The 26,294-nt window shown below is 49.9% G+C and overlaps 1 protein-coding gene across 1 annotated transcript; it reads left to right on the top strand.

Moving 5' to 3' along the window:
• The first annotated feature begins 1,669 nt into the window (after window positions 1-1,669).
• On the top strand, window positions 1,670-25,853 carry smad3b (SMAD family member 3b). The gene is made up of 9 exons (XM_066701228.1): window positions 1,670-2,390; window positions 13,867-14,060; window positions 14,180-14,314; window positions 15,259-15,333; window positions 15,803-15,853; window positions 16,933-17,145; window positions 17,467-17,604; window positions 17,998-18,142; window positions 22,020-25,853. Exons 1-9 carry the CDS (start codon window positions 2,185-2,187, stop codon window positions 22,141-22,143), a joined length of 1,281 nt encoding a protein of 426 aa, XP_066557325.1. The 5' UTR covers window positions 1,670-2,184; the 3' UTR covers window positions 22,144-25,853.
• The last annotated feature ends 441 nt before the right edge of the window (window positions 25,854-26,294 follow it).

Raw genomic sequence — 26,294 nt, 5'->3', positions numbered from 1 at the left:
AGACCGCTCTCTTTGTTATGACAGTGTCATCTGGGAGGCAGGGGACAGACTGGGTGCCTCCCTCCCAGCCCCTCTCCCCGGCCCCTCTCAGCTCAGGGTCAGAGTGCTGCTCTGGGCGGGACAGAGTGCTGACTGGGACACGCCCACCATTTTTGGGATATTCCACAGGCCAGGCTGTCTGCCTGAGCACTGACTGGACAAGCTTGTACAGGCCTGCCTCCCCGTCTGCCTGCATGCCTGACATACACACAGTGCTCCCCTGAGCCCAGCCTCCACAGCCGCGTGCACAGGGAGCATGGAGAGAGCGTCTCACCATCTGTGAAGTCCAGGCTGCAGTGGCAATGCACTGGTCCTGCTCACACATGCACACAGCACAGCCTGCACGGCCAGGACTTTATCTGAACTGGGTTTATCTGAACTGTATTGAACTGAAATGATATAGGTGGAAATCCCGTGAGCGCAGTTAAGTTTGTTGTTATTCTTTTTTCGTTTTTTGCAGGTTTTGCTTTGGTTTGGTTGCTTTTTGCTTTTGCTTTTGCAAAACGGGCTAGCCTGTTAATTTGCATTTCTGACAAATTTAGAAATAATTGTGCACAGGTAAAAATAAATAAAAACTGCCCGGCTTGTAAGAAGTACAGGCTGAGAAGTGGTGTTCTGCATGCTGTATCTGCGCAGTAAATCACGGGCAGTGTTGGGGGGGAGAATGACAGTGAACACAAAACTTTAAACTCTGACACCCACCCGCCTCCCCCACACTTGCACTGACTCAGACCTGGAGCCAATCCCAGGGGAGGGAAGTTAGCTGTGTAGGACACACGCACACCATTATTACCACGGACACGCCCTCACCCCCCATGACCAGGTATTCCCACTGGATTCAGTTCAGAGCTCCTCCTGGGGAGCTGGGGAGCTGGTCAGCTGGCGTCAGTACACTGGTACACAGGAGAGGTTCTGGTCTGCTATTTGCTGCAGGGTCCCGCATGAGCACTGAGCAGGAAGTGTGTCATAGTGAGTGTGAGGACTCTGGCCTACAGGGCACCTTGCAGGCCCTGCACAGTCATTCTGTAAACTGCACCGGAGTCAGATGTGCCAGTGCTTCCTTTCACACTGCTAAAGCAGAAGAACGAAAAAAAAAAAAAGGTGATCTGTGGTAAAGACTGCCCTGAGACTCTGGGGGGAGAGGAAAAGCTCCTAAAGCATTTCTTCAGTCACATCATCATCATCATCATCATCATCATCATAATTTAAACCTTCCAAATATTAGTTCTGATAACTGTGCCACTTCATCTATGAGAGGAAAAGGGACGTAGGAGGCTGCTGTTTATCTTAACCTTGCTCTTTTTGTATTATCTGAGACCGAAACCGAAAGTCGGGTGTATGAGTGTGCATTGCCGTTGAGAGTGCAGTTATTTGTAATGAACATATACATAAATAGCTATAAACTCCTACTTCAACCTCTCCGCCCTGTGCACAAGACAGGTCTGTAGGTAGAGCTGTAACGTAGCACATCCCACCGGCCAGTACTCCCCCTTTCTGTGCCTGCTGCTCGGATAGTCTGAGAGACAGAGGTGGGGGAGTGTGTGCATGTGTGTAGAGGGGGGGCTAGTGCCAAATTTGCATTAAAGGCAGACTGCGAAATAGACTGCACTGGGCGCTGCACCGCGCAAAGCTACAGAGTGGGGAGGGAGCGGATGACTCTTCACTGAGGAGTGTGCAGCCCCACAGCTGAAGTTTGGACATCTCTGAAAGCAGCCGTGCGGTGTGTGTGTGGGTCACATCTGTCTCCTCGTTAGTCGTTATCCACACATTCGCAAAGGGCGGCCTGTGTCCAGAGGGGGGACCTCATGGAAAAGCACGGTCGCCGACAGAGACGAGATGCCCGTGCTGCGGAGACGGGAGGACTAGCGTTCTGCGCGGAGGACTACTAGTTTGCGCGGCGTGCAACAGAGCGGTGCTGCGGTAGCGCTGAGCTGCCTGGGACAGAAGCCCGAACAATCAAAGTTTTGCGTGCGAGTGCGGGGCTCGTTTTATGCGTGCAAATTGCGTTTAAATCGCGCGGAGGACACTTTTATCATCCGAGATTGGACTTTATACGCGCATAGTGTGTATGTGTACGGTTTAAACACCACAAAAATACACCAAAACTCCCGGGGAGAGACGGAGAGGGGGGATTGAGCGCAGAAGATGTCTTCTATCCTGCCTTTCACGCCGCCGATAGTGAAGCGCTTGCTGGGCTGGAAGAAGGGCGAGCAGAACGGGCAGGAGGAGAAGTGGTGCGAGAAGGCGGTCAAGAGCCTGGTGAAGAAGCTCAAGAAGACCGGGCAGCTGGACGAGCTGGAGAAGGCCATCACGACGCAGAACATCAACACCAAATGCATCACTATCCCGAGGTGAGGGCGCCGGGCAAGGGGTGGTGACTCCCGGGAGGGGGTCGAGGGCAGGCTGGGGCTCGTAGGGAGAGAGATGCGCCCTGGTTTGGGCTGGGGGGAGAGGAGGAGTGGGTGCAGGTTGCAAGTTTGTAGAGAGCGGGGGAAGTGGGTCTGTCTCCCCGTCCCGTGTGTGCCTGTGCCCGGGGTAGGGGTGTGGGTCCGTGGTCGTGTGTGCGCTTGTGGTTACGCCTGGCTGCAGATGGAGTTGAACTTGATATTACAATGCAAGGGCGACAGTTACGCTGTAATACCGGTGTGGGCAGGAGGGCTGTGCAAGTTTGAAAAACAGAATTAAATCCGTATAAGGACTGGGTTATCCATGCACCATCCCTCAACAAACTTGCGTGTTTTAACCTGTATTGGGGGTGGCCATGCACTGTTGATTTATTTGCAGGACAGTTTTAAATGATAATGATAAACAGCGTGGCTTGCGGTGTTTTTATCCATCTCATTGCACACTCACTCCACGGTTTTGCCCCGATGCTCTCGGGTCTGCGTGTGACCAGAGTGGTGTTGGCGGTGGAGCCATTATTGTGGAGAATATATAATATTACAGTGCTGTGTAGTAATGGTAGTGGTTTTACTAAGCGCGTCAGGGAGCGTTTCATCATCTATCCGCCAATATTTACATGCACAGGCTGATATGCAAACGCGGATAAAAGTCGTGCTGCTTTTTCTCCCTCTCTTATATAATGTTTGCTCCCGTCGGGACGGTGGCTACGTGGGCGTGCGGCGGCTTGTTTTCCGCCTCTCGCCTCTGATGGGAATCTAATCCCCGGCACTGTGCGCGCAGCCCAGGCCGTAGCGAGGATCTGGGTTTATGATGAGTTATTCACTTGTGAATAGTGGAGACGAGTCGTGCACAACTTGTAGACTTCTCATTGTCTATGCACAGAAAGCGTATTATTAATAATAATATTTAGAGGACATGTTGTATTGTTTGTATGTTTCTTTCATGGTTGCACCGCGGGTCGCATGGTGCTCCTATTCCGGGCGCTTATGCGTGTTACGTCACGGCGCAGCCAGCAGCTCGGTGTGAATCAGGCCACAGCAGAGTTGTTTAAACAGTGAGGCAATTCATCTTACTTACACACGTCCATACACCAAACACCAATTCAACACCTGAATTACTGTTTTATTGATGTATATATTCACTTTTATATGCATGTATTTATTGCATTTCAACCGGTATTGGTGCAGTGTTTATTTATTTATTTGTCCCAGGATTTCATGACAAATCAAAATTGAATCATGAGAAAATCATAATGATCGCAGTAACGACAACTTTTTGTTTGACTAGGGCAACAGATGTCAAGTTCTGATGACTGATGTGATTCAGTTGGTGTGACTGTGCCCAGCTCACACCTCCCCTGACCAGTGGAGAGGGCATTGGCAGCAAACGGGCAGCTGAGTCCGGGGCTTTTGTTGAATAGCAACCCTCACGTCAAATAGCAGCAAACGGGTCTATGAGCCGAGCGCTGTAGGCCTGTGCAGTGGTTAATAACCAGCACAAACGGTACACCCACACTGCAATTAGTGGGTCAGGTGTGTATTGTGGTGCGTGGATTGACCTTGTAAAAACAAGTTGTTTATTGAAAAACAAAAGTGAAACAATGATAGGTGGTCAGTCTGAGACCTCTGTGTGTTTGCACTTGGCTTTCGCCTTCAACTCTTGACACCTCTGTGGCTTATTTGTGTTTTTCTGGGGCCTTTTCACTTGTTGTGCAATGTTCATGTGTCACCCAGTGATTGCACTCAAAATGACTTCCTCCCATCTGTGTGTGTGTGTGAGGTCTCTCACGTGTATCAATGATAGTCATCGGTTATATTTGTCTGTTAGAGTTGTGTGGCAGTTCACAACTGCAATAACTGCTTCCTGTTTACCTCTTGAAAGAGGAACAGAAGTTTCTGGTGTGTGTGTGTTGGAGGCAGGTGATGGGCATGAAAATAAATAGATTTATATTGAATACAAAATGACAAGGAATAGGTTGCAGCAGTGCTGTTTGTCTCATTGCTTGTGTGAAAGCTGTGGTTAGGGTGCAGGTGGATGGGTGACGATGTGGTCTCTGGTCAGTGTGAGTGAGGCGCTAAGATTGTCTGTGGGAGAGGGAGAGAGTGAGTGTTGCAGCAGCTGGGACCGCAGGTGAGCAGAGTAGGACAGCCCTACTATGCATTTCCCTGGGGAATCCTAGGAACACACACATGCAATAGACTTCTAATTCCCTGAAATTGGTGTCCTATGGGAACAGACACTTCGATTAAGCCATGTAAATAAATAAACATCTGTTGGATGGGAAGTTTACAAAGTGGCCAATTTTTTAAATGGATGCACTGAAATAATAATCATAATACTGGCAGTAGTATTATAAGACACAACTTTGGATTCCATTCCCCCGTGCCTATTTAGGATATCAAGTTAAAAATGAGAATACATAATATAAAATGATCAGGTGTTTTGGGCACAGGAGAGGTCCGCTCAGGGTTTGTGTGAACATGGTGAAGGGTGCACACATGTTCTGCTTTGCCCGTTCCTATTGACATAACGACCAAGCTGTGATCTCTGGGCAGCCACCCCTGCCCCCGTGTCTCTCCCTGGCAACACAAGACCTCGCCAAACAGGCCTGCTGTCTGCGCAGGGCGTGAGCAGGAGAGAGATGGAGAGACATTTATTTTTAATGGATTAAAATAAAATCAAAATAAAATAGTACAACAATGTCCTGGTATGCATGTGTTTCCTGCTTTCCTCTGAAGGTGGTGCTGTGCTGAGCGGGAAGTGATGGGCAGTAACATCTGCACCAGTCCCTTATTGAGGTACAGGTTTGATTTATAGAGGATGTTATGGACTGATCCTTATTCTGACAGTGCCAAATGTAGGAGTTAGAGGTCACAAGCCCCCCAGCTCTGCCCACCTCGCCTGAAACTTGCTCACACTCCAGGCTCGGACAAGTGCCATGCTGTGGTAACCGCCTCCTAATGAAGTCAAGTGTCTGTCTGCTTTAGGTACAGCGCTGCAGTCTGGCTGCACTTCACTGGGCATGTTTTATTAACAAGGTATGCCGAGGCAGACGAGCTGTCCTTTTCGTTTTATAATTGCGGGGGTGGCTGTGTGCATTACTGACGTGGGGGGGGAATAAAGGAAAAAAAAAAAAAGAAAAAAAAAAAGTACATTGCTTTTTCATATAAAGAAGGGGGGAGGGGGGAGGAAAAAAAAACCTCCAGTATTGGTTATGTAAGTGCCCTGAATTGGAGCCGGTGTGTTGTGTAATAGTGATCAATCATTCAGCAGGCCCTGAGCGAGCAGCTGGAGGGAGAGCAACTGTTTCTGCAGTGCTGATTCAGGCCTGGACCTGTGCTATGTGCTGGACGTCTTGGTTCCATGACACCTCTGTTTGAACTTGTGTGTGTATGTACCATGCTTTTTTATGTCATCATACCTACTTCTGAATTCCACTGCTTCTTTCTGTTCTAACTCTGGTTCTAGCTCAGCACTGTTTGTTGTGAAAAAATATATATACATTTATACATTCCCTACATATGGCCTTACTCCACTTAATTCAATCAATCACTTAATGTGATTGAACTTAGACCTATAGGTTCCCCCCCCCCCCCCCCCCCCCCATCAGTTGGGTTTATACACAGTATGTATGAGGGAAAAAGAAAAGTCTGCCCACGGTTTGGCTACCTGCTTTGACCTTTGTAACTTAACTCTACTCTTCCAAAGGCGGGGCGATAATTGGCAATGGTCTACCTAGTAATTTTGATATCGGTAACTATCATTATGTGGTGATAATGACAGGGTCCGAGCTCTGCAAAGCGGAGGAGCCCTGTGTGGTTACAGCCAAGTGGTTCTTGTCTTTAAATGACGTTTATCTCTGTGAATCCAGGGCTTTGGGACAGAGTTCAGCTCTTAGTCATCGAACGCACTTGTGGCTGTGCAACAGAGGCCCGTCTGTGAGCTGGCCAATGGAGGCTGTGTGGGATCTCTTCTTCTTTTCTTTCTTCATCAAACCAGGGACCTTGGTTTGCATCACAGAGGATCCTCCCCATGGCTAGGGAACGAAAGGCCAGGACAGCATTCCCTAGCTCCCTGAAAAACGAACTACTAAGCCTTTATTCTGGAGTCTGTGCTGCTGTACGTTGTCATTAAACAGTCAGGTCCTGGGGACTTCGTCCCAAAATGCTGGAGAACGTGCTCAGTGTGCTGCCAGCAAATGCAAATAAGCAAATACACAAATACACAAACGAGGATTAAACTACAGGAGAGGAGGAGAATGTTGTGTGGGTTTCTACCGTTTGAAACTGCAGCCCGGCCCGCGGGGTTGCAGGCGCCGGGCCAGCAGAGGGATCCGTATGCGGGTGCTTGTGTTAGTTTGAGCGTGCTGCCCAGAGCGCTGAAATTCCTCGCTTTTTGCTAACAGTTGAACAGAGCCAGGGAGAGGCTGGGTGAGAGCCAGGGCAGGAGCCTCCTCTCTCCTGTCTCTGCATGTCAGGCCCGGGCTGTCGGGGGACAGTGACTCACTGGGGCTGTTTAGGCGAGAGGGAGATGGGGAATCCCACTGCTCTGTCCTGCTGCCTAGGAATGTGAGATGAGAGAGGGGGGGCAAGAAAGTGAGTATTGGGGGTGCTCTTCTGTGCCTGGCCTGTGCTGTGTGTGAGTGTGTGGGGCAGGGGGGTATGTAATAAAATACTGTTTGAATGTGATGTGTGGGTGGGCTTGGATGAGAGCGTGCAGGTCTGTGCGTGTCTGCATGGCGGGGGGATTGTGTTCTGACACGTGTGCGAGTGTGTATATAGATACAGTTGATACAGGGAGTGTTGGGTGGGTAACTAGATGCCAGTATGTATTCAGAAATGTATTGCCACCCTTTGTGAAAAAAAAAACAAAAAAAAAAAACTTTGCAGGCGCAGCTTAAGGTACTGTACAGGAACCCACAGTTAATTGTAACTTATGGTCAAAGCTGCAACCCACGAACAAGCAATAACAGCTCTTTATACACCGGGTGTGGAGCTCAGGGCCTGGTGCTCGAACCCCTGACACCTGGAAGCCTGCTGCAACTGTCCTGGGACAGGGTTAAGGCTGTGCACACTTGGGAGGCCCTCGTGACTTCAGCCAGCTTCTTAGCCCGGCAGCATCTCGCAGGGTTGGGGGGCGTGTTGCGGGCAGAGTGAGGTGGTTTATCTCGGAACGCTCCCGTGATCGAGGGCCTCCGTCGATTTGTGCGGTTCAGTAATTTGACATCACCGCACCTTTATGCCCCCCCCACCCCTAATTAATTAACTTTGAGTAAAACAAATGAATGACCCTACAACATGCCAGCATTGCAGTGTTACAGCAGGAGACGTTTTCTGCAAAGACCAGATCTGATGAGTCGCTGCAGTAATAAGCGATTCCTACTGGCTGTTGCTACTTATGTAAATCAGCAAAAAAAAAAATTTTTTTTAAATTTTTTTTCTCAACTGGTAGATGTTAACCACAACTACCTATTAAGGATGAGAGTGTAGTGTGAGGAGGACCTGCCAGGGCTCAGTGTAATAGGCAGGCTCCCTCCGTTTACTGCTGCTGTGATGACATGTGCTGATGCAGCACTTTGCGTAAGTATACTCTTGTGCTAAACAGGACAGCTAGAAAAAGTCAAAAGTTTTGTCGATGTGATCCAGGGAAATGCGTAATTTATCTCCTTCCAGTCTGGAGCCTCAGTGTCTGAAGCATTTGTTTTTAATTGAATCCCATTCCCGCACTCTCATGGTTTGTAGCGGGAAAGTAAAGTAAAAATAATCGTGTTGAACTGTGCAGTTGGCAGCTCTCGTGTTTACCATGTGTGTGCCTTCAGACAAGTGTAAAGAAATCAAATTAAGTGAAAACCTTTTTGAAATCCTAGAACAGTTTTGCTGTTTTACTTCACCTGAGAGTGGAAACAGTCCGCCGGGCGATCGTGTAACAGTCTCCGGGGAAGTGCGTCTGATCCGTGAGTGTGGAAACCGTGCAGAGTTGTACTTTTCCTTTGTGACAAAGGGATTGAGACCTTTGGCTGAGTGCGCGCAGGGCTATTGAATGATCAATCAATAAAAGTGATTCACTCCTAATATGAAGAAGGTTGTGGCAATGCACAATTTGTTTTGCTGTTTAATGTTTAATCCCATTATTTTCAATTTAAGTTACACCTGTGGGCTTGACTCCTCGAAGGGGTTATTTTCGTAACCCCCTGATGCCTGCATGGCCCAGGGGCTGGCAGTGCTGGGTTGTGTGGCGCCCCTGCACTGTGTGAGACCGTGGCAGTGCTGTGCTGGGCCGGGCTGCCCTCTCACCTACTGTATCTCGTTCCACGGAGCGCTAGAGCCACGGCACCGGCCTCCAGCAGGAAATCCTGTGCTTCTCCGCTTTGTAGGAAGAGACCTGCAGAGGAAACCGAGAGGTGTGTGGTCACAGAGGCTTTTTTGCTCACTGTCTTATCTTTTAATTTTCAGTTTCAATTATATAAAACATTATCTACTTCAATAACCTGAAAGACAAAGGAACGGATGAAGTGCACCCCTGAGTATCCCTCCTGGTGCAGAGCAGAGCTGTGCATTCCTGCAGGCCTGCCAAGCCAAAGAGCATGTGCTGTAGCCTAGTGGGGTCTCACTCACACTCCCGGCTTCTCTTTTCTTATCCTGGCGGTTTCTGATCCTGTATTTGAACTGACGCGGTGCTAGGACTGCTTATTTGCTGTATATAATCTTTGATAATATTTTGCAGTATGAGAGTGCTCCATGTAGGTGCAGTGTTCAGTGTGGCTGTGTGCAGTAGCCAGGCTGCGTGGCAGTGTTCAGTGTGGCTGCGGCGCTGTGTGGAGTAGCTGGGCTGTTACTCAGCTCCCAGGAATGCAGTGCCGGCCCCTGGGAGGGCGTGGGTGAGTTTGGTTTGTGGTTCCTGTGGGGGTGGAAGGTTTAGAAAGCACTGGCTGCCTGTGTATCTGTGGGGATAATGGCAACTCTGTGTGGAGACAACAAGTCAGCTTTGTGCCGTACTTTCATCGCTCTGCGTTACTGCCACTACTGCTGTAGCAATAGAAAAGAAGATCTTGCAACACAAGGAGAGGGGCATGAAGGGGGAATCTGGGAAAAACAAGACTCCAAAACTTAGATTTGATGATTCCCCATGACATAGTTTTCCTGCTCTGTAGGGTCTGGGAGCAGGGCTTCACTGGAGAGAAACCCACTCCCTGTGCCCTCCTCTCGCCCGCGCTTCACAGCAGTGGCTCCAGTTGGGACAATGATGTGAAATGGTTCTAGCTCTCTAACACTGCTGCCAGAGCAGATACCTGGTACTCCTCTGAGTTCATGTCCTGGCGTGTGTGCATCTCCCCCTCCCTCCCTCTCTCTCTCTGACAAACCAGTGTAGGTTATCTGGGGACATCCAGGACCATGGGATGTTAGGGAATTGATTTTTTTATTTCATTTTATTTGGGGGTAAATTAATCACCCCTCCCCCTAAGAAGAACAATTTCTGCAATTGCTGACTTGAAATCTGTAAACAAATACAAATTTGGTTCTCAGCTCCGCGGGTGTTTCCGGTCTGTCCCACGCTATCGGCGCGAGTGAGTCAGTGTGCTTGTGTAAGCCCCCTTGGAAGGGCCTCTGCTTGCACAGCCCTGTAAACACACGGCTCCCAGTCCCCTTGGTGTCTCCTATGTGGGTCAGCCCATGTGCTCAACACACTCTTCCCTAAAGCTCACTTTGCTTTTGGGGGCGGGCAGGGAGACTCCATGGGCAGCTGGAGCTCTTCTGAGGCGCCCAGACCCTGGTGTGAAAGTGGCCGTCTCGGACTGGTTGCGGTACCCTGATCCGAGTGCGTTTGGGGATTTTAGTGTATGGGGTTCAATTACTTGTTCTGTGCCCCTATTTCCCCTTCTCTCTCAACTTATTTCCCTTCTCTTCTTTCTTTTGCTTCTCTTCCCCCTTTTCTCTTCTCTCCTATGTGCAGTTATTTATTAACCTCCACACCCTGCTCCCTCCCAGAGCCCGTATTTCACACCGAGTCCCCCGGAGTGGAGTGGGCTGCTATTCAGTGGGTGTCAGTCTGGTTTCCTTCCCTGTGTGGTCAGGCAGACTGTGTTTGGGCCCCACTGGGCAGCACGGGGCTGTGGGATGATGTCACTGGTGGATCTGTATCAAGAGTGGGAGGGGGGCGGGGGGGCTGATCGCTATAGCAGAGTGTGGCTGGTGGAGAATGTGCAGGCTGCGTACCCGATCCCTCTGCACCACAAGCTGAAAGAGGGACGGGGAGGGGGAGAGGAAGGGCTGGGGGGGGCACACAGAGGGGGCTGAGATCTACACAGCTGCAGTGACTTTGCGCAGTCGGCCACAGTCACTTCGTTGACGGCTGCTTTTGGTTGTTCTAGTTTTCGTTCTAGATTTGCCCTGACCCTGAAAGGGCAGGGAATTGGGGGGGTGGTTGGTGGTAATGGTGGTTTAACAGTGTGCATCACATATTCCGCTAGGCTTGTTTGGCTTGTAAGTGTTTAAATTTTGTCTTTATGTATGTATGTATGTATGTATGTATGTATGTGTAATATGCTATTGTGCTCTCTGGTTTTTGGGGATGCCACCTGTTCAGAGGTTGTTGAGGGAGCCGGGTATTTTCACCACCTTGCTGGTCTGGAGGCTGTTGGATCCCCAGTGTGTCCACCTCATGTGCAGAGCTGCCTGGGGGCTCAGACTGCCCGCCGGCCCGCCGGCCCAGACGTGCTCAGCATGGCGGTTTGTGCTGCTCTTGGGATTATGGTGCAGGGGGAGTGGCAAGCTGCAGCCACCCCACTGACAGCAGGCAGAGGGTGAGGAGGGGATTAGACACCCATCTCATCCTACCCCTCCCCTCCCCTGCTGGTTTAGGGTCACTTCCTGTTCTATAATCCCAATCCCCTTTCATAAACATGGAGCTGGCACTAGAGTATGAACTGGGAACCAACTGCAATTAAAAAACAAAACAAGAAAAAAAGTCGAATGAAGTCCTGTGGGTGCTGTGGTCGGAGGAGGGTTGAATTAAAGGGGGGGGACTTGCTCCAGCCCTACTCCCCCCTTTGCTCTGCTTTACCACAGCCCACCATTCCCAGAGGCATGGTCTGAGACGCTGGCATTGTGTCCGTCCCCATGCCAGGGATAACCGAGTGTGAGTGTGGGGGGAGTTAATGACAAATTTAAGGCAGCTCACACACTGGGTAGAGGTCTGTCCATGTGGAGAGTTCCTCCTCTGTGTATGTGTTCCCGTGCCCGGCTGCGGGGAGGGGACTGAACTCCGAGAGGGGGACACCATGACGCTGCCCTCAGGAGTGTCCAACGTGTTGTAACCTGTGTCCGCAAGCTGGAGGAGCTGGAGCCTGACACCCCAGGGCAGGCAGGGGGAGGCAGCATCAGCTCTGTCATCCCATTGCTCCCAAGTCCCCCCTCATTCCTGCATTGGACCCTTCAAGTGATCTTCAGTATGGGGGTCTGTTTAATCCCCATGGATCGGGCCAGACTTTTTGCTGTGCTCTCCTCGGACTGCCCTGCTCAGGGACAGGCACTGAGCCGCTTGATCTAAGCCAGAGATTTCCTTTTGTGGCCATCGGCGTAATCGCAAGACCGACGCATCAGCCATCGCGGGTACAGCAGTGCAGAAGCTTACCACCCGCCCAACAGCCAACCAGTGCATCTCCCAAACCACCTCTCTGTGATGCTGCTGACAGTGCTGTGAGATGAGCAAGAACCATGCCAATGGTCTGCAGAGAGCCGGCGGTGCACCAGCTTCTGTGGCTATGGATACCTGAGCTTCTGAAACATTTGGCAGGGGACCACGTGGGGTGGGTTATGACAGATGTGATGGTCGGGGGTGAGAGTGGGGCTTTCGTCCTTACTAGTTTGGCCTCTTGTGGTGCATTGCTCCAAGAGTCTGATCCCCACCCCACTTCTTGTCTCCCTGGCGCAGTGTTTTGTGCTCTTGCTGCCGGGGAGGCGGGGGCTGGGGGCAGGCCTGAGCTGGGAGGCTCAGCTCCAGGGCAGAGCAGCACAGCTTTATACAGGGGTGGATGGAGCTGCCTCGGCCCCATTACCCTTAATTCTTTACGATGGCTGCCTGCTCACTGGTGTGTGAAGTGCGAGGATAGGAAATCGCTCTGCTGTTCAGGGACCCTGTGCAGACCTCCTCCTCTGGCCCGCGGGTGTCAGTGAAGAGACCCTGTCTTTGATCCAGTGTGTGCTTAATGGGGGAAATGAAACGACGATGTGGATTAGAGGGCTGAGGTGGCCGGGCAGGAATTCACATGCGTGTATTTTTAGGCACGGTTACACATGATTACAGTGCGTGCGCTGGCTTCTGCACTACTTACACAAAACAAAACTGAACAAAAAAACTATAAAACCAAACAGGCTGAGATTGAGTAACTTCTCGTTTGACTGACTGACTAAATGCATTTCTTAATTTTCAAGGATGCAGAGTACCTCTGTAAATTCTGGGCTGTCTTCCTTCTCCAGGTCTGATTTACACCAGGAGTATTGTATTGTCCACACACACACACACACACACACACACACACACACACAAACACACAAACAGGAAGTGCCTGTCTCTATCATCAGACTGGTGAAAGTGTACCGAGGCTCCAGTGTTTAATGGGGGGTGGGTCTCCATGGTCTCGGGTTTCTGCTTTTTCGCTCCTTCAGCAATCGCCAGGGGAGTAAAATCTTACTCTGAGAATCCGATTGAAACCACATGTTCTCCCCTTTGTAGTACAGTAGTGGGCTGCAGCATGGGCTGCCACAACATGCGCTCCCCCCCCCACCCCCAGAGTGCTCGGCACTACAATACTGAAGAGGCAGCCGGGCTGGCGAGCTGAGCCGCCTCTCTTCCCTTCCACAGTAAAGTGCTTCTGTCAGGACGGTGCTTTGTGTCATTCAATGCCAGAGATGATGTTTTATTTGCTGACTACTGCCGAAAGCGTGTGAGACGGTATTTCTGTATTATCTGCCGAGATCCAGAGGCTGGCACAAGCTTCAAGGCTTGGCTGCTGTCGGGGGCAGCAATCCTCAGTCACAGTTGCTTAACATTCACTTTGGTGATGCACACCAAGCCCTCCTGACTGCCCTCCCCATTATAAACTCTAAAACAAAACACAGGACTAGACCACATCCAAGCTGTCACCCTCTTAGTCTCTGTGCGAAACCTGCGCCTTTCCAGATATACAGAGTTGTAATTCGGTAGGACTTATATCATATTGATATTTTGAGTGATTTTGTTAAATTATGCATTCATTCAATTACATAAAATGTAGCGTTGGGTTAGCGTCCCCAGTAAGGTCAGGTTTTCCTTCATGTTAGTGTTGGTTTTCGACTGACTTAACTGAAGTGGGTGTAGATTTGGAGGTCTGGTTAGGGTTTGTGCTGCTGTCAGGGCCTCACGTGTCGGTGTGTCTGTGTTCTGCAGGTCTCTGGATGGGCGGCTCCAGGTGTCGCACAGGAAGGGGCTGCCCCATGTGATCTACTGCCGGCTGTGGCGCTGGCCGGACCTGCAGAGTCACCACGAGCTCCGCGCAGTCGAGCTGTGCGAGTTCGCCTTCCACATGAAGAAGGATGAGGTGTGCGTCAACCCCTACCACTACCAGCGGGTGGAGACGCCAGGTAACTGGGCAGACACCCCGCTGTGGGGGTGGCAGGGTTGTGTGGGTCTGCGTTTGCAGCATGAGAGAGCTGTGTGTCTGGTTCTAGTGTCTAATATTGGTGTGTGCGTGTCCTTGCAGTTCTCCCGCCTGTGCTGGTGCCCAGGCACACTGAGATCCCCAGTGAGTTCCCGCCCCTCGATGACTACAGCCACTCCATCCCCGAGAACACCAACTTCCCTGCTGGCATCGAGCCCCAGAGCAACTACATCCCCGGTGAGTACAGGAGGGGAGACAATCAAAAGGCACATGGGACAGGGGAATTTAGGGGGAGAGATGGGTAAGTGAGAAGAGGAGGAGAGCAGACTGAAATGGAGGGAGAGTGAAAAAGTGAAGGGAGGAAGGATGGGGGACAGTTTGGAAGGGGGGGGTAGAGAGACCATAAGTGAGAGATTAAAGGAAGAGACTGAGAGACATGGGGAGAGAGGGAGAGGGAGAGGGAGAGAGGGGGACCAAGGCATAGATGGACAGAGAGTAGGAAAGGGGTCACGTGCCTGTCTGCCAGCAGAGGTGTATGCTGGCGATACCTGGACTGGATCGGGGATACAGTCACTCTTTCTGAAGCTGTCTGAGTGGCTTGGTCAGCAGCCATGTCTGTCTGAAGACTGCACTGCCAGCAGTCAGAGCTCCTGGTGACCTGACCAGACCGCCGCCTCCGTCACTCTGTCCTGTTAAACATTACTGCTGTCTGGGAAGGTTGGAGAGTGGGTGTAGGCAGGCAATGGAGAGACGGACAGAGAGAGAGAGGGGTGTCTGCCAGCCAGCCAGTCAGTTGGCCTGGCTTGAGAAGCAGCTTCTCTGTGGATGAGTGTCCTGACACGGGATGGGGGGTTGGGGGCACAGGGGGCCCATACAGGTGCAAAGCTGCAGTCACTGACCGGACTTCAGCGGCTTCCCACATCCTGCATCCCACTGCTCATGGAGAGACTGGACCACTTCCTGTCCGGCTTTGGCTGGGGTGGCTGGGCTGGCAGCTTCCGGCCCTTAAAAGGCGCCCGCCTCCTTTGTTTTAAAACCAGTTTTTAACCACCCGATCCTGGACAGGTGTCAGTTTACCTCCAGCTGCCACAGGAGCACACTGGGCCACACCTTTCTTGGGTCTCCGCTTGCTTCTTACATGAGATCACTCACAGTCTGTCGTCTTTCTGTGTGTATTTCAGAGACCCCTCCGCCGGGCTACCTCAGCGAGGATGGCGAGACGAGTGACCATCAGATGAACCACAGTATGGATGCAGGTGAGAAGTCTGCCATCGCTCCCCCCCTTCTCTCGCTCTTCATTGTCCACTGTGCTTCCACAGGGCGCCGGTGTCAGCCGTTGCTAAGGAGACCACTCGTACCGTGCTGCCTGTGTCTTGACATGAGAACGGGAAGCAAAAATAAAGAAGTTTTAAAGAAGAAAAAATCTCTGCAGTGATTGCTGGCATTGGACCTGAGTTAGGGGTCCTGCACATTTGAAAAAGTTTAAGCTTGGGAGGCTGTGAGGACTGTGTGTGGGCAGGAAGATCATTACAGGGGTCTGCTGGGAGGGCCGAGGCTCCACCAGTGTGCGCTGCTCTGGGCCCCTCAATGGCCATGATTTTCTTGCCTGACAGATGCATATTTGGATGTTCTTCCTTAAAAAAGAAACGTGTTGCCCCGATTCACCTGTGAGTAGAAACAGGATTTCTATTTCAGCCATGTCTCTTTCTCTATTTTAATCCACAGGCTCTCCGAACCTGTCCCCCAACCCGGTTTCACCGGCACACAACAATCTGGGTAAGGAAGGAGAACAGTGTGTGCGTTGTGCGTGTATCCGTGAATCCGTATGAAGGTTGGGTCAGGCCAGAGAGCTTTAAATCTAATAACCAGGAATATGATTGATAAATATCCGTGGAACTGCAGCCTCTGGGCTTACTTGTTCTGGTGAACCCGAGTCCTTAATTGTGCTGTTAATTTGACAGATTACCTCTTTGTCAAACTGTTTTCCAGCTGTGAAATTCTAGGAGATGTCAGGTTTTATATGTGGGGAGCTTCCACGTGTGGAGCAGGAGCCGGCGAAGTGTGCTGGAGAGGGGGGCTGTCACAGTGTCTGCAGCCCCAGCCCCCCTCCCGCCACTGCCCATGAATAGAGCCTTTGTCTTGTTCCCATCTGAGTCAAGACCAGTGCCAAGATCCAGCCAGTCTACGCTAATATTAATACTGATATCCTGTTTGTTAGCATCACACTGCAGAGGCTAGCCAGGGCCCGCTGGCCGAGATATTAATAGTAAATATCTGGTGGCAAAAAGGACTGCCGCAGCTGTATCTGTAGCGGAACAGTTTGTGTGTGTGTGTGTTAGTGTCGATATGTATATTTGTATTTTTCAGTTTCCAGCTCTTAGTCTGCTGCCAAAGGGGGCTGTGGAGGAGTCTGCTGGTGCTGCAGAGGCCAGGGCTGGAAGTCGCAGGTCCTGGGCTGTGGCCCCAGTCTGCTCCAGTGCTCTACTTGCCAGCACCTGTGGCCCTGCTGTGCCCGTTGCAGCACAGGCAGACTGGGGGCTGCTGCCAGACACTGACATCAACTTGCTGTCTCTGCCCCCTGACTCCACCTCTCAACCTCTGTTCTTATATTTTCTCTTTCCCCCCACCTCTCCATTATCTTTTAACCTGTTTTTCACAATGTAGCTTGTCCTCTTATCTCGTTCCCTTTCCCCTTTTCTCTCTCTTTCTCAATGCCGATACGATAGTGATGGTCACAAATGTCTGTAACAGCCATGAGACAGCAAGTGGTGGGAGGGGGAATAACAAACCCAAGGCACATCAAAATGATAAATCTAACAATGGGCATCACCTTCCCCTCTGCCCCTCTCTTTCAGACCTGCAGCCCGTGACGTACTGTGAGCCTGCATTCTGGTGCTCCATATCGTACTACGAGCTGAACCAGCGGGTGGGCGAGACCTTCCACGCCTCGCAGCCCTCGCTGACTGTGGACGGCTTCACTGACCCCTCCAACTCAGAGCGCTTCTGCCTGGGCCTCTTGTCCAACGTCAACCGCAACGCCGCCGTGGAGCTCACCCGCCGGCACATCGGTAATGCACCGTGACACTGGTTGTACACCAATATCCACTCCACCACAGCGACACACTGCATCGGGCCTACAGTAACAAACATGGCTTCAAGTGAGGGGCAGGAAACGGAGCCCTACCACACCACAAAACACTATCTGGCTCAAACCCCCTGTGACACACCGACTGCAGGGCTGAACCCACACCAGCTGTCCCGACACAAAGATGTTTGTAAGACATCCAACTGAAATGTCTGCTGGCAGAGATGCAGAGCTCATTCCGGTCTGCGAGCCGTGTAGTGTGCGTCTGCAGGTGTGGTGATTGTCTGTCTGTCTGTGTGCTCAGGCCGGGGCGTGCGGCTGTACTACATCGGTGGAGAGGTGTTTGCCGAGTGCCTCAGTGACAGCGCCATCTTCGTCCAGAGTCCCAACTGCAACCAGCGGTACGGCTGGCACCCAGCCACGGTGTGCAAGATCCCCCCTGGTGAGTGTAGGGGGTGGGGGGAGGGGGGGGCAGCCTCTGGGCTAAGACACGTGTGCATACACCCTACACACATGTGCTCTCCTATACACACTCACACACAGACATGCAGGTCATGATGTGGAACTGATATGCAGCCTCTCGCACGTGTGTACCTGCTTCTGGCAACTATGGCCCGGCAGCACTGTGTTTTCACAGGAGGAGCACTGGACTGCACAGGTATGCTCCTGAGCACAAGCAACAGAAATGCGCACGCTGGGCTGAGAGATGGCACGGCGCCTCCCACACATACACAGCAGAGTCTCTTTTGTTTGTTTATCCATTTACACATTTATAGACTTCCTCCTCCTCCTTTGCCGGTGAGCTGACATGTCTGCGTCTCTCGGTCTCTCTCAGGCTGCAACCTCAAAATCTTCAACAACCAGGAGTTCGCAGCACTGCTGGCCCAATCCGTGAACCAGGGCTTTGAGGCCGTGTACCAGCTGACCCGCATGTGCACAATCCGAATGAGCTTTGTGAAGGGCTGGGGCGCCGAGTACAGGTACTGCCGAATCTCCCCTCCACACACACACACACACACACACAACTTCCTCGGTGGAATGAGTTTGTGTATGGAGGGGGATTGTAGATTGAATTCTTGTGGTGGAATATCTGTGCAGTTTGAGGGAGAGTCTGTGTGTCACTGTTGTCGATGGTAGAGGAAGAGCCTTCTTGTGTTACAGTTAGTGACGTCACACCCACAGAACTCTCTCTCTCTCTCTCTGGAGTCCTGGTCTGCGGTTGCTGTCATAACCCCATTTTCTCTGTTTCTCATTTAGAATCCTAAAATTGTTGTGGTATTTTTTTTTTCCTTTCCCGTATGTGTGCACACCCGCAAGTATGAATGTGTGCGCGCGTGGCCATGCGTGAGAGAGCATGTGTGCGCGCACAGCTTCGTTTGTCTTTTGTGGTTGACATGTGAGTTCCGACTCCTGTTACTCTGCGCTGCTGCTGCTCTTGTGCCAGTTGTCACTGAGTCTGAACCGGTCAACCAACAGGCCCTGCCTTGGAGTTTAATAATAGAGATGCTTCTGTGAAGATCTGTGTGCCCCCCCTCACTCTCCCTTCTACCTCTCCACCCCCCCCCACAGCCACATCTGGTGCCAGAGGTTGCAGCTGTGCTGTCTTTAGCCCCGCCCCTTGGTGTGGGAGCCTTGAGCAGACTGTTGTCACTTTGTCCATCTGACTCGCTCTCTCCGCCACTCTCACTGTCCAGGGCTGCCTCGTGCCTCTGTAGCTGTACGCCTGTTTTTGTAGTTGTAGGTTTTGTACTCTCTCAACTCAAATTTGCTTTATTGGCATGACAAGGAATGTTTTGCCAAAGCTTTTACATTGTTTATGTAACAGAAAGGGAGTAGTAATAATAACAGTAATTATTATTATAATAAAGACAATTAAAATAATACCAATGGTAATCATAATGACAATAATAGATAAAATCCAGATACACTAAAACTGGAAAATCCAATTCCCCCTTGCATGTCTCTCTCACATCTTGTGTGTGTCTGTGCGGTTGCCGTCTCCACGGTGCTCCCCTGTCCCCCCCACATTACCCACGCTTATAACTCGTCCAGTTATGCGTCTCGGTGTCGCTCAACACTGCTGCAGACGGGCAAGACTGCCAGTGTAAACGCGTACATTTATGTATTTATTCATTTATTAATTATTTGTTTGGTTAGGCATGATTCAGATTAAAGCTGGGTCAGGCTGTTTGCTGTGTCTGGGGCTTTCTGCCACGCCACTCTGCCACTGAAAGAGGGTGATGAATTTGTTCTAGAAAAGAAGAAAAAGAAAAGTAAGCCAGTCTGGTTTCCTGCTCTGGATTTGTTTCCAGGGTCAGCAGGTCAAGAGAGTCTGCCTGCATGCTGTGTGCGGCTGACTCTTGTTTCTGACTCCGCTCTTGATATGAAACAGAAACTCCCAGGGGAGAGGGTTAGAGTTTGGAGGAGAGAAATTTAAAAATAAGAACAACAAAGTCAACAAGTCACAAAAGTGTTACTCACTTTTAAGTCATCTGAGCAATCGCATCTGGATGGGGACCAGTGGGCCGTGTCTAGAATAAACACACGCACAGTGTCAACACGGCTGTGGAGTTTCTCAGACCACGGCCTTCCTGCATAAGGGGCAGATGAAGGATAATGTCAAACTTGACTATTCATAAAACATTAAATGTCTGATGGCTCTTCATTAGGGATGGACTGATGTATCATCCAGCTATTGGTATCAGAAGTATCAAAAGGAGGAAGCCCGCAAAACTATTTCAACCTATCAAACAATCTGAATGTAGACTCCACAGAGCAGCAGTTTCTCAAAATGCAACAGCAGCTACAGAGAAACTACCCCCTCCCACCAACTGACTCCCTCGGTAGCCCAATAATAATAATATTATTATTATTATTAATAATTCCCTGATGCAGTTCTGTTAATAAAGCACAATTTATAAGAGAAAAATTGAACAACGAAGTCAATTTAAACAAACACATTGAAATAGCACAGTGTTTGTATAACAAGAAGGCTTCGAGAAACGCATATCATGGGTATGCATGGAAATTATTTTTAGCAGCTTTCAGCCACCATACATGCCCTATTTAAAAAAAAATCGCCTCTCATGCCACTTCACTCTTGCTTCTGCAGCTCCAGGCATCACTTGAGTGAAAACAAAACCCCAAAAAAAGCATTTGATTTACATTTCTAAATCCCAAAAGTCAAATGATAATGATAATTCAAGGTAAATGAAAATCTTTCTTGATAAATAAAATATTATACATTTGATATTAATTTATTAGGTAGACATGGTTATCTTCAGACTGCAAAATTGGTACGTCACGTCATCTGCCCTGTGTGTGTTTGTGTGGACCTCTTTCTAGTGCTAGCTCTCTGCCCCATTTCCTCTCTAACTCCACCCTTGCTCTCCGCCTGTCCGTGTCTGTCGTTACCACACATCATTATCGAGGCACAGGTATGCTCCATGGCATAGCTGATGTCTCTGCACTGCAACTGAAACAGTGAGAGAGAGAGAGAGAGAGAGAGAGAGAGAGAGAGAGAACCTGTTCTTCATAAAATCTTGAAAGCATTGAGATTTATGGCCTCTTTAACAATGCTTTCACACATGGTCGTGTCAAGTCATGGTGGCGAGGAATGCAGTCTCTTCCTTCCTGTTGAATTCACAGTACAGGTGCCTCCTGCCTTTGTACCTCTGACAGCTGCCTTACCACCGTGTGTATTTTTTCTTACTTTCCTCACATGTATAAAGGTACCTGACAAACAAAAGCAGATTTATGTCTCTGAGAGAGAGAGAGAGAGAGAGAGAGAGAGAGAGAGAGAGAAAATCTTGGCTTCAGATTGTAATGTCTTCTGGCAGGAGCGCTGTGTGTGTGTGTTTAGAATAGCTGGGCTCAATCGCACAGGAGAGTGTGTGTTATTAAGATCAATGGCAGTGCCTGACTGACTGAAGGCCTCTGGTGCTTTGTTTTAAGTGTTCATAAGTGTTTTAATGACTATGAAACCCGAGCTGAAAGGAGGGAAACAAAAGCTCGGATTCCTCTTTTTGTGCTGCCTGCTCCGGAGCAGCGCTCCAGTAAATGTGATTGGGGTCATTAAGACCTTCTCTGAGTCCGTGCTCGGTGAGGGGAGTGCATTGTCTAAGCAGGAAAGAATGCACACTCACTCTCTCGCTTGTGAGGGGGGCATGGGCTGTGGGCTGTGGGCTGTGGGCTGTATATTCACCATGCTGGTGCCTGTGTGGTTAACACAGAAACGTGCGCACACACACACACACTCACAACTGTACAGAATTAAAGCACAAGACTGCCTTAGGGGATGGGAGATCTCTTGATCTAACACCTTTTAATCTAGTATTTTGGTTCTGTGGGTGGGGAAAAAAATTGTCAAGATCAAAAAAAGTGACACACTCACAGAGCAGTGGCATCCATAGCATGGGATAAGTACTGCTGTGATATACTGCCCTGGTGGCACATCGCATCGCAGGACGCTTCAAGGGCCAGGAGGCGTGGGGGCTGGATAATAAGAGGCTGTTTGAACAGGGAGGATTTTTAATGGACGCCCTGCAGGAATGAAGTGAGGCTGCTTGTCGGCTTTCTGCAGTGTGTGTGTTTTGCTGCCCTGCTGTCCCGTCCAGGTGTACCTGGCCTTTCGCCCTGTCTGGGCTCTGGCTCACTGTGACCCTGTAGTGGAGGATTGTAGATGGATGGATGTATTTTTCTGTACAGCTTCAGTTGAGCTGCAGCGTTACTGTCGAGTGCCTACGGACCCTGTCTGTGTGGCAGCAGTGTATCGTATTATTGCTGCTCTACCATGCTGCTATTTCCCAGGGACTGCGAGAGGCTCACCCTGCTGTTCTTGTCCCTTCTCTCCGCCAGGCGCCAGACGGTCACCAGCACCCCCTGCTGGATTGAGCTGCACCTCAATGGCCCCCTGCAGTGGCTGGACAAGGTGCTCACTCAAATGGGCTCCCCCAGCATCCGTTGCTCCAGCGTGTCGTAGGGAAACTCCTCCACACCACCACCACCATCACCCCCTATGCCCCCACCCCGGAAAACGCACGCAGACCAAACCAACTGATCGAGGAAAAGGTTTTAAAAACTAAACCAACCAACCAACCGCAAATTACACACATCCAGAATGCTGCACGGGCCCAGTCCCGTCTCTTTACTGCCCAGTACGGCGCAGGAGGACAGTGGACCGCAGTCTGCCCCTGTGTCTGTAGCAGCAACGCCCCCTGCAGGTGTAAATAAAACAACAAAAACAACAAAAACAGAACAACAAACTACATCCGTAAACTAATTTCATCTGCTTCCTGGGCGTGGAGCCATGAGCCAATTGACACACAACTTCTTAGCACTTTTCTATGTTTGTGGCAAGGGGATGAGTGCATTACAAACAGTGCAGTTTGAATTGTGTCACGATGTCTGTACAAATGATTTTGTTAAATTTTGACTTTGTTCGGGTGTAATGATCTGGCAGGTGCTGCCAAATGCAGTAGTAGCATGTGCGCGTAGCAGGAGAGAGGTGAGCACAACTGTTCTTCACTCTTCCCTGTTACCGTGGCAAATTGTACATATAGAGAGCGAATTAGAGCATAGCCTCTATCTAGCACCTTCTATGACAGTGCTTTGTTTAATGAAAATGAAGTTGTAATTGTGATTTCTTTTAGTCGTAGAGTGAAAGAGTCAAGGAAAATCTCAAGTCAGTTGATCTATATAATGGATTAAACTATTGATTTGTACTGAAAGGTGTAACGCCTTTTCTGCTTGTGCATGATGCGCAAAGGGAAACCGTAAGATTCTTTTGGAGTCGGTGTTCGGCAGATGCGTGGCCCTCTCTCTCCGGGCCCCTGCACAACCCCGTCCCCCGTCCCGTCCGTGTCTCACACCATAGTAGTGGGATGACAAAATGCTTTCAACATTGTTTGTTGTCCCCCCTTGAAACACTAAAAGAAAACCGATTGATCTGAGGGGTTATACAGGGGCTCCATGTGGAGGGTTAAAGCACGCACCAGGAAGTGATGTGTTTTGTATAGTTAGTTGTCTGCTCTGCAGCTGTCCGGGAGGCCGGGTGTGCTGCCAGAGCTGGTCTTATTGGGCTATTGCACTTCTATTCCAGACTGTAAAGGAGTGCCTTGGGGTGTTATTTTATTTTGTTCTTTAAGATCCCTCATTCCTTTGCCTGCAAGGCTGAATTAAGTGTCAGTCGCCCTCTTGGAACACACTGTACCTCTTGCTCCCAAAACAACCTTTTGCCAAATCTGAATTCACAACCTTTCGTCGTCTCGAATGTGGCAGCAGCGCATGTTCGGTCTGTCGGCCAGCTGTGTGGCGTGCTCTGCCTGGAGGGAGCCCGGCCAGACCGGTGGACTGCAGCGTCCACCATGTCAGTGTCAGTTTGTGATTCTCCAATATTGTCCTGTTGCCAAATGCTGTGACCTGCAGACAGAAATGAAAATTAAAGCCAACTACATGGACAGAATGGCACAAGAACATGAAAAGCAGTTCTAGATTGCCAGCAAGAGGAGTAACGTGGTCTGTTTTGCATTCGGTTTGAATTGCATTGTCGAGTTGTCCTGCACAAGAAACGCAGACGTTTTAAATTTGACATGATTGTACATAAGTGTCGAAAGCATTATAGAGAAGGCCGTGCGAGGCTGTGGTGAACCGCGTGCTAAGAGCCACACTCCTGATCGCAGGACCAGTCTGGTGTGCGCCCTCTGCCAGAGCCACATCATGCCCGGTCCATTAGCAGGCGTACTGGTGCACTGGGCGGGGACGGAAACTCTTATGCTGAGGAAACATGTAATATTTACATGGTAGTGTTAGAAATTGTTGTTGTCGTCGTTGTCGTCGTCCCACCCCACGCAGTGCATTTTAACCACTGTGTTTCGCCCCGGATAAGAAACGTGTAATAACCAGCAGCACAGCCAGGTGCCACCAGCACATGCTGCTGCTTTAACAAGGCGCCAACAGCTCTATACAGGCCAACCCCCTACAATGAGGCATTGAGCCAGCCTGCCGTGTGTGTGTATGTATGTATGTGTGTATGTATGTATGTGTGTCTATGTTATATATAGTGTGTGTAGTCAGTTTGCAAAGTATGTACTGTACTGAGCTGTACTACAATAGATGAGTGAAATGGTGTAGAGTGGCACAGCCCTGATGAACTCCCGCTCAGAGATGGCCATGTGGGCCGCATGCTCCTGCGTTATCTGTGCTGTACGCGTGCTATTTTGCTACTCGTAGGAGTTTAGAAGGTGGTCTAATATTCAATACAATATCATCACTGGGGAATGGGGAAAAAGCTGCTGGCCGGCTCGGGTTCTCCTTGTGATTGTGTGCCGGAGAAGAGGGGTGGGGCAGTCAGGCTTAAAGGCCAGCGCTTGTCCTGTGTTGGTGATTCTCTAATCTGTTGCCCTGATCCGCCACCCACTGTGCAGAGCTCCCCTCTCTCCCGAGGAGCAGCCTGTCCCCTCTGGCCTCGGGTCTCCCTGGATGCCTGCTGTGTGCCCAGGGCAGGATGAGAACACAAATGAGTTTCTCACAAATGGCTGTGAAATGGATTATCTATATATATATGAAATGTATATACATTTCTGCCCCTACCAGTTGTGGTGAAAAGATACGTCTTAGGCATGACACCAGCAGCCCCTGGTTTGGAGTAATGCTGTCCTGTCCCCTTGCCAATTGTGCTGTGAGTCCTGTGCAGGGCGAGTGAGGGGCCATTTCTGTGTGGGTGCAGAAGGGACTTTGTTTTCGTTTTTTTTTTTTTTTTTTTTAACCTCCCCTGAAACTGGAAACGCTGGGTTTCATTTGATGGAGTGACACCCCTCCCCTCCATCACCAGCAGCAGTACAGGTCGCCTGCGAGGAGAACCTCCGTGTCACTCTGCGGGGCAGGCCTGAAGTACACCCCCATCACACCTCACGATCTCCTGCCCGCCTGCAGACCAGTCTGTAGACCTCAACCTCCTCTATTAAGCTACCCTAGTGTTAAAGTTTTCATAACTAAAAGGTCTTTAATTTGAAATGTGCATTTTCCTCAAAATGTGTTGTATTCCTTAAATGGTGCTTAGTCTTGATTTTTGTGCTTTTTCTGTTGTAATAATGTCTTCTATACAGTGCCTATAGAAAGTCAACACCCCCTTGAACACATTTTGTCAGTGCCTCAGTTTCGTGCATTTAAATGAGGAGTTCCCCCACTTATCTACACACCATACTCCACAGTTAAGGGGAAAAAGTTGCAATTAAGTTATAATTAAATTATATTATATTAAATATACAAAACTGAAGTATAATTGGATAACTCTCCAACCCCTACAGTCTACACACACAAGATTTGGCAATATTTGAACATTATTCTTTATACAACTGTTCCACTTCTGTCAAGTTCCTTGGGGAACATTGGTGGACAGAAATCTAAGCTAATTTGAGATCACTATTACAAGGGGGGTGGGCACTTATCCAAAAAGCTTTTAAAGATTACAAGTGTCTAGAATATTTTATTCACTTGGAAGTTGTGGGGTAGGATGTACAAACAACACTATTTTAATTCCAGGCAACAAAATGTGAACATTTTGAAAGGGGACTTTCTATAGACACTTTCTTTTTTTGCTCTTTTGCATAAGAAATGTATAAAGTATTGCTATGTATTTTTTTGATGTCCTGTTCTTTTAATAAAAAATATATATATATATAAAATTAAAAACAGTGCACTGTAGATTTGAATGCTGTTCCCCTGGTTCTGATGCGTGTCTGAGCTCGTGGCTGCAGCAGACGGTACCTCTGAGCTGCTCTCCGGCTCCACGGAGGGGTGTCAGCGTCTGGCAGCTCCTCGGTGCCAGTCTGCGCAGCCGAGGGGGGCTTTCCAAGACTGTCTCTCTGTGAGGATCAAAGACAGGGCTTTGATTCCCGTAGCCTGTGCTGTTATCAGGGCAGGGCGGGGTGGGGTGGGGGGACTGGATGTGTTTGTGTGTGGGAGGGGCGGGGATTATTTGTGGCCTCCCTGGCTCCTTTGAGAGATGGAAGCAGTTGCATAATTACAGGCCTACAGGCCAGGGGGGGTTGTTTACACGGGTGTGTTTTCGGCATTGCTAGGAGACAGACTGTTAATCTGAAACATGCAGCTCACAGCAGCAGCAGCACGGCG

The sequence above is a fragment of the Amia ocellicauda genome, chromosome 4, assembly GCF_036373705.1.
Source record: "Amia ocellicauda isolate fAmiCal2 chromosome 4, fAmiCal2.hap1, whole genome shotgun sequence".
Taxonomy (NCBI): domain Eukaryota; kingdom Metazoa; phylum Chordata; class Actinopteri; order Amiiformes; family Amiidae; genus Amia; species Amia ocellicauda.
Note: the sequence above shows the minus strand (reverse complement) of the source record. Positions and strands in the feature narration are given on the sequence as shown.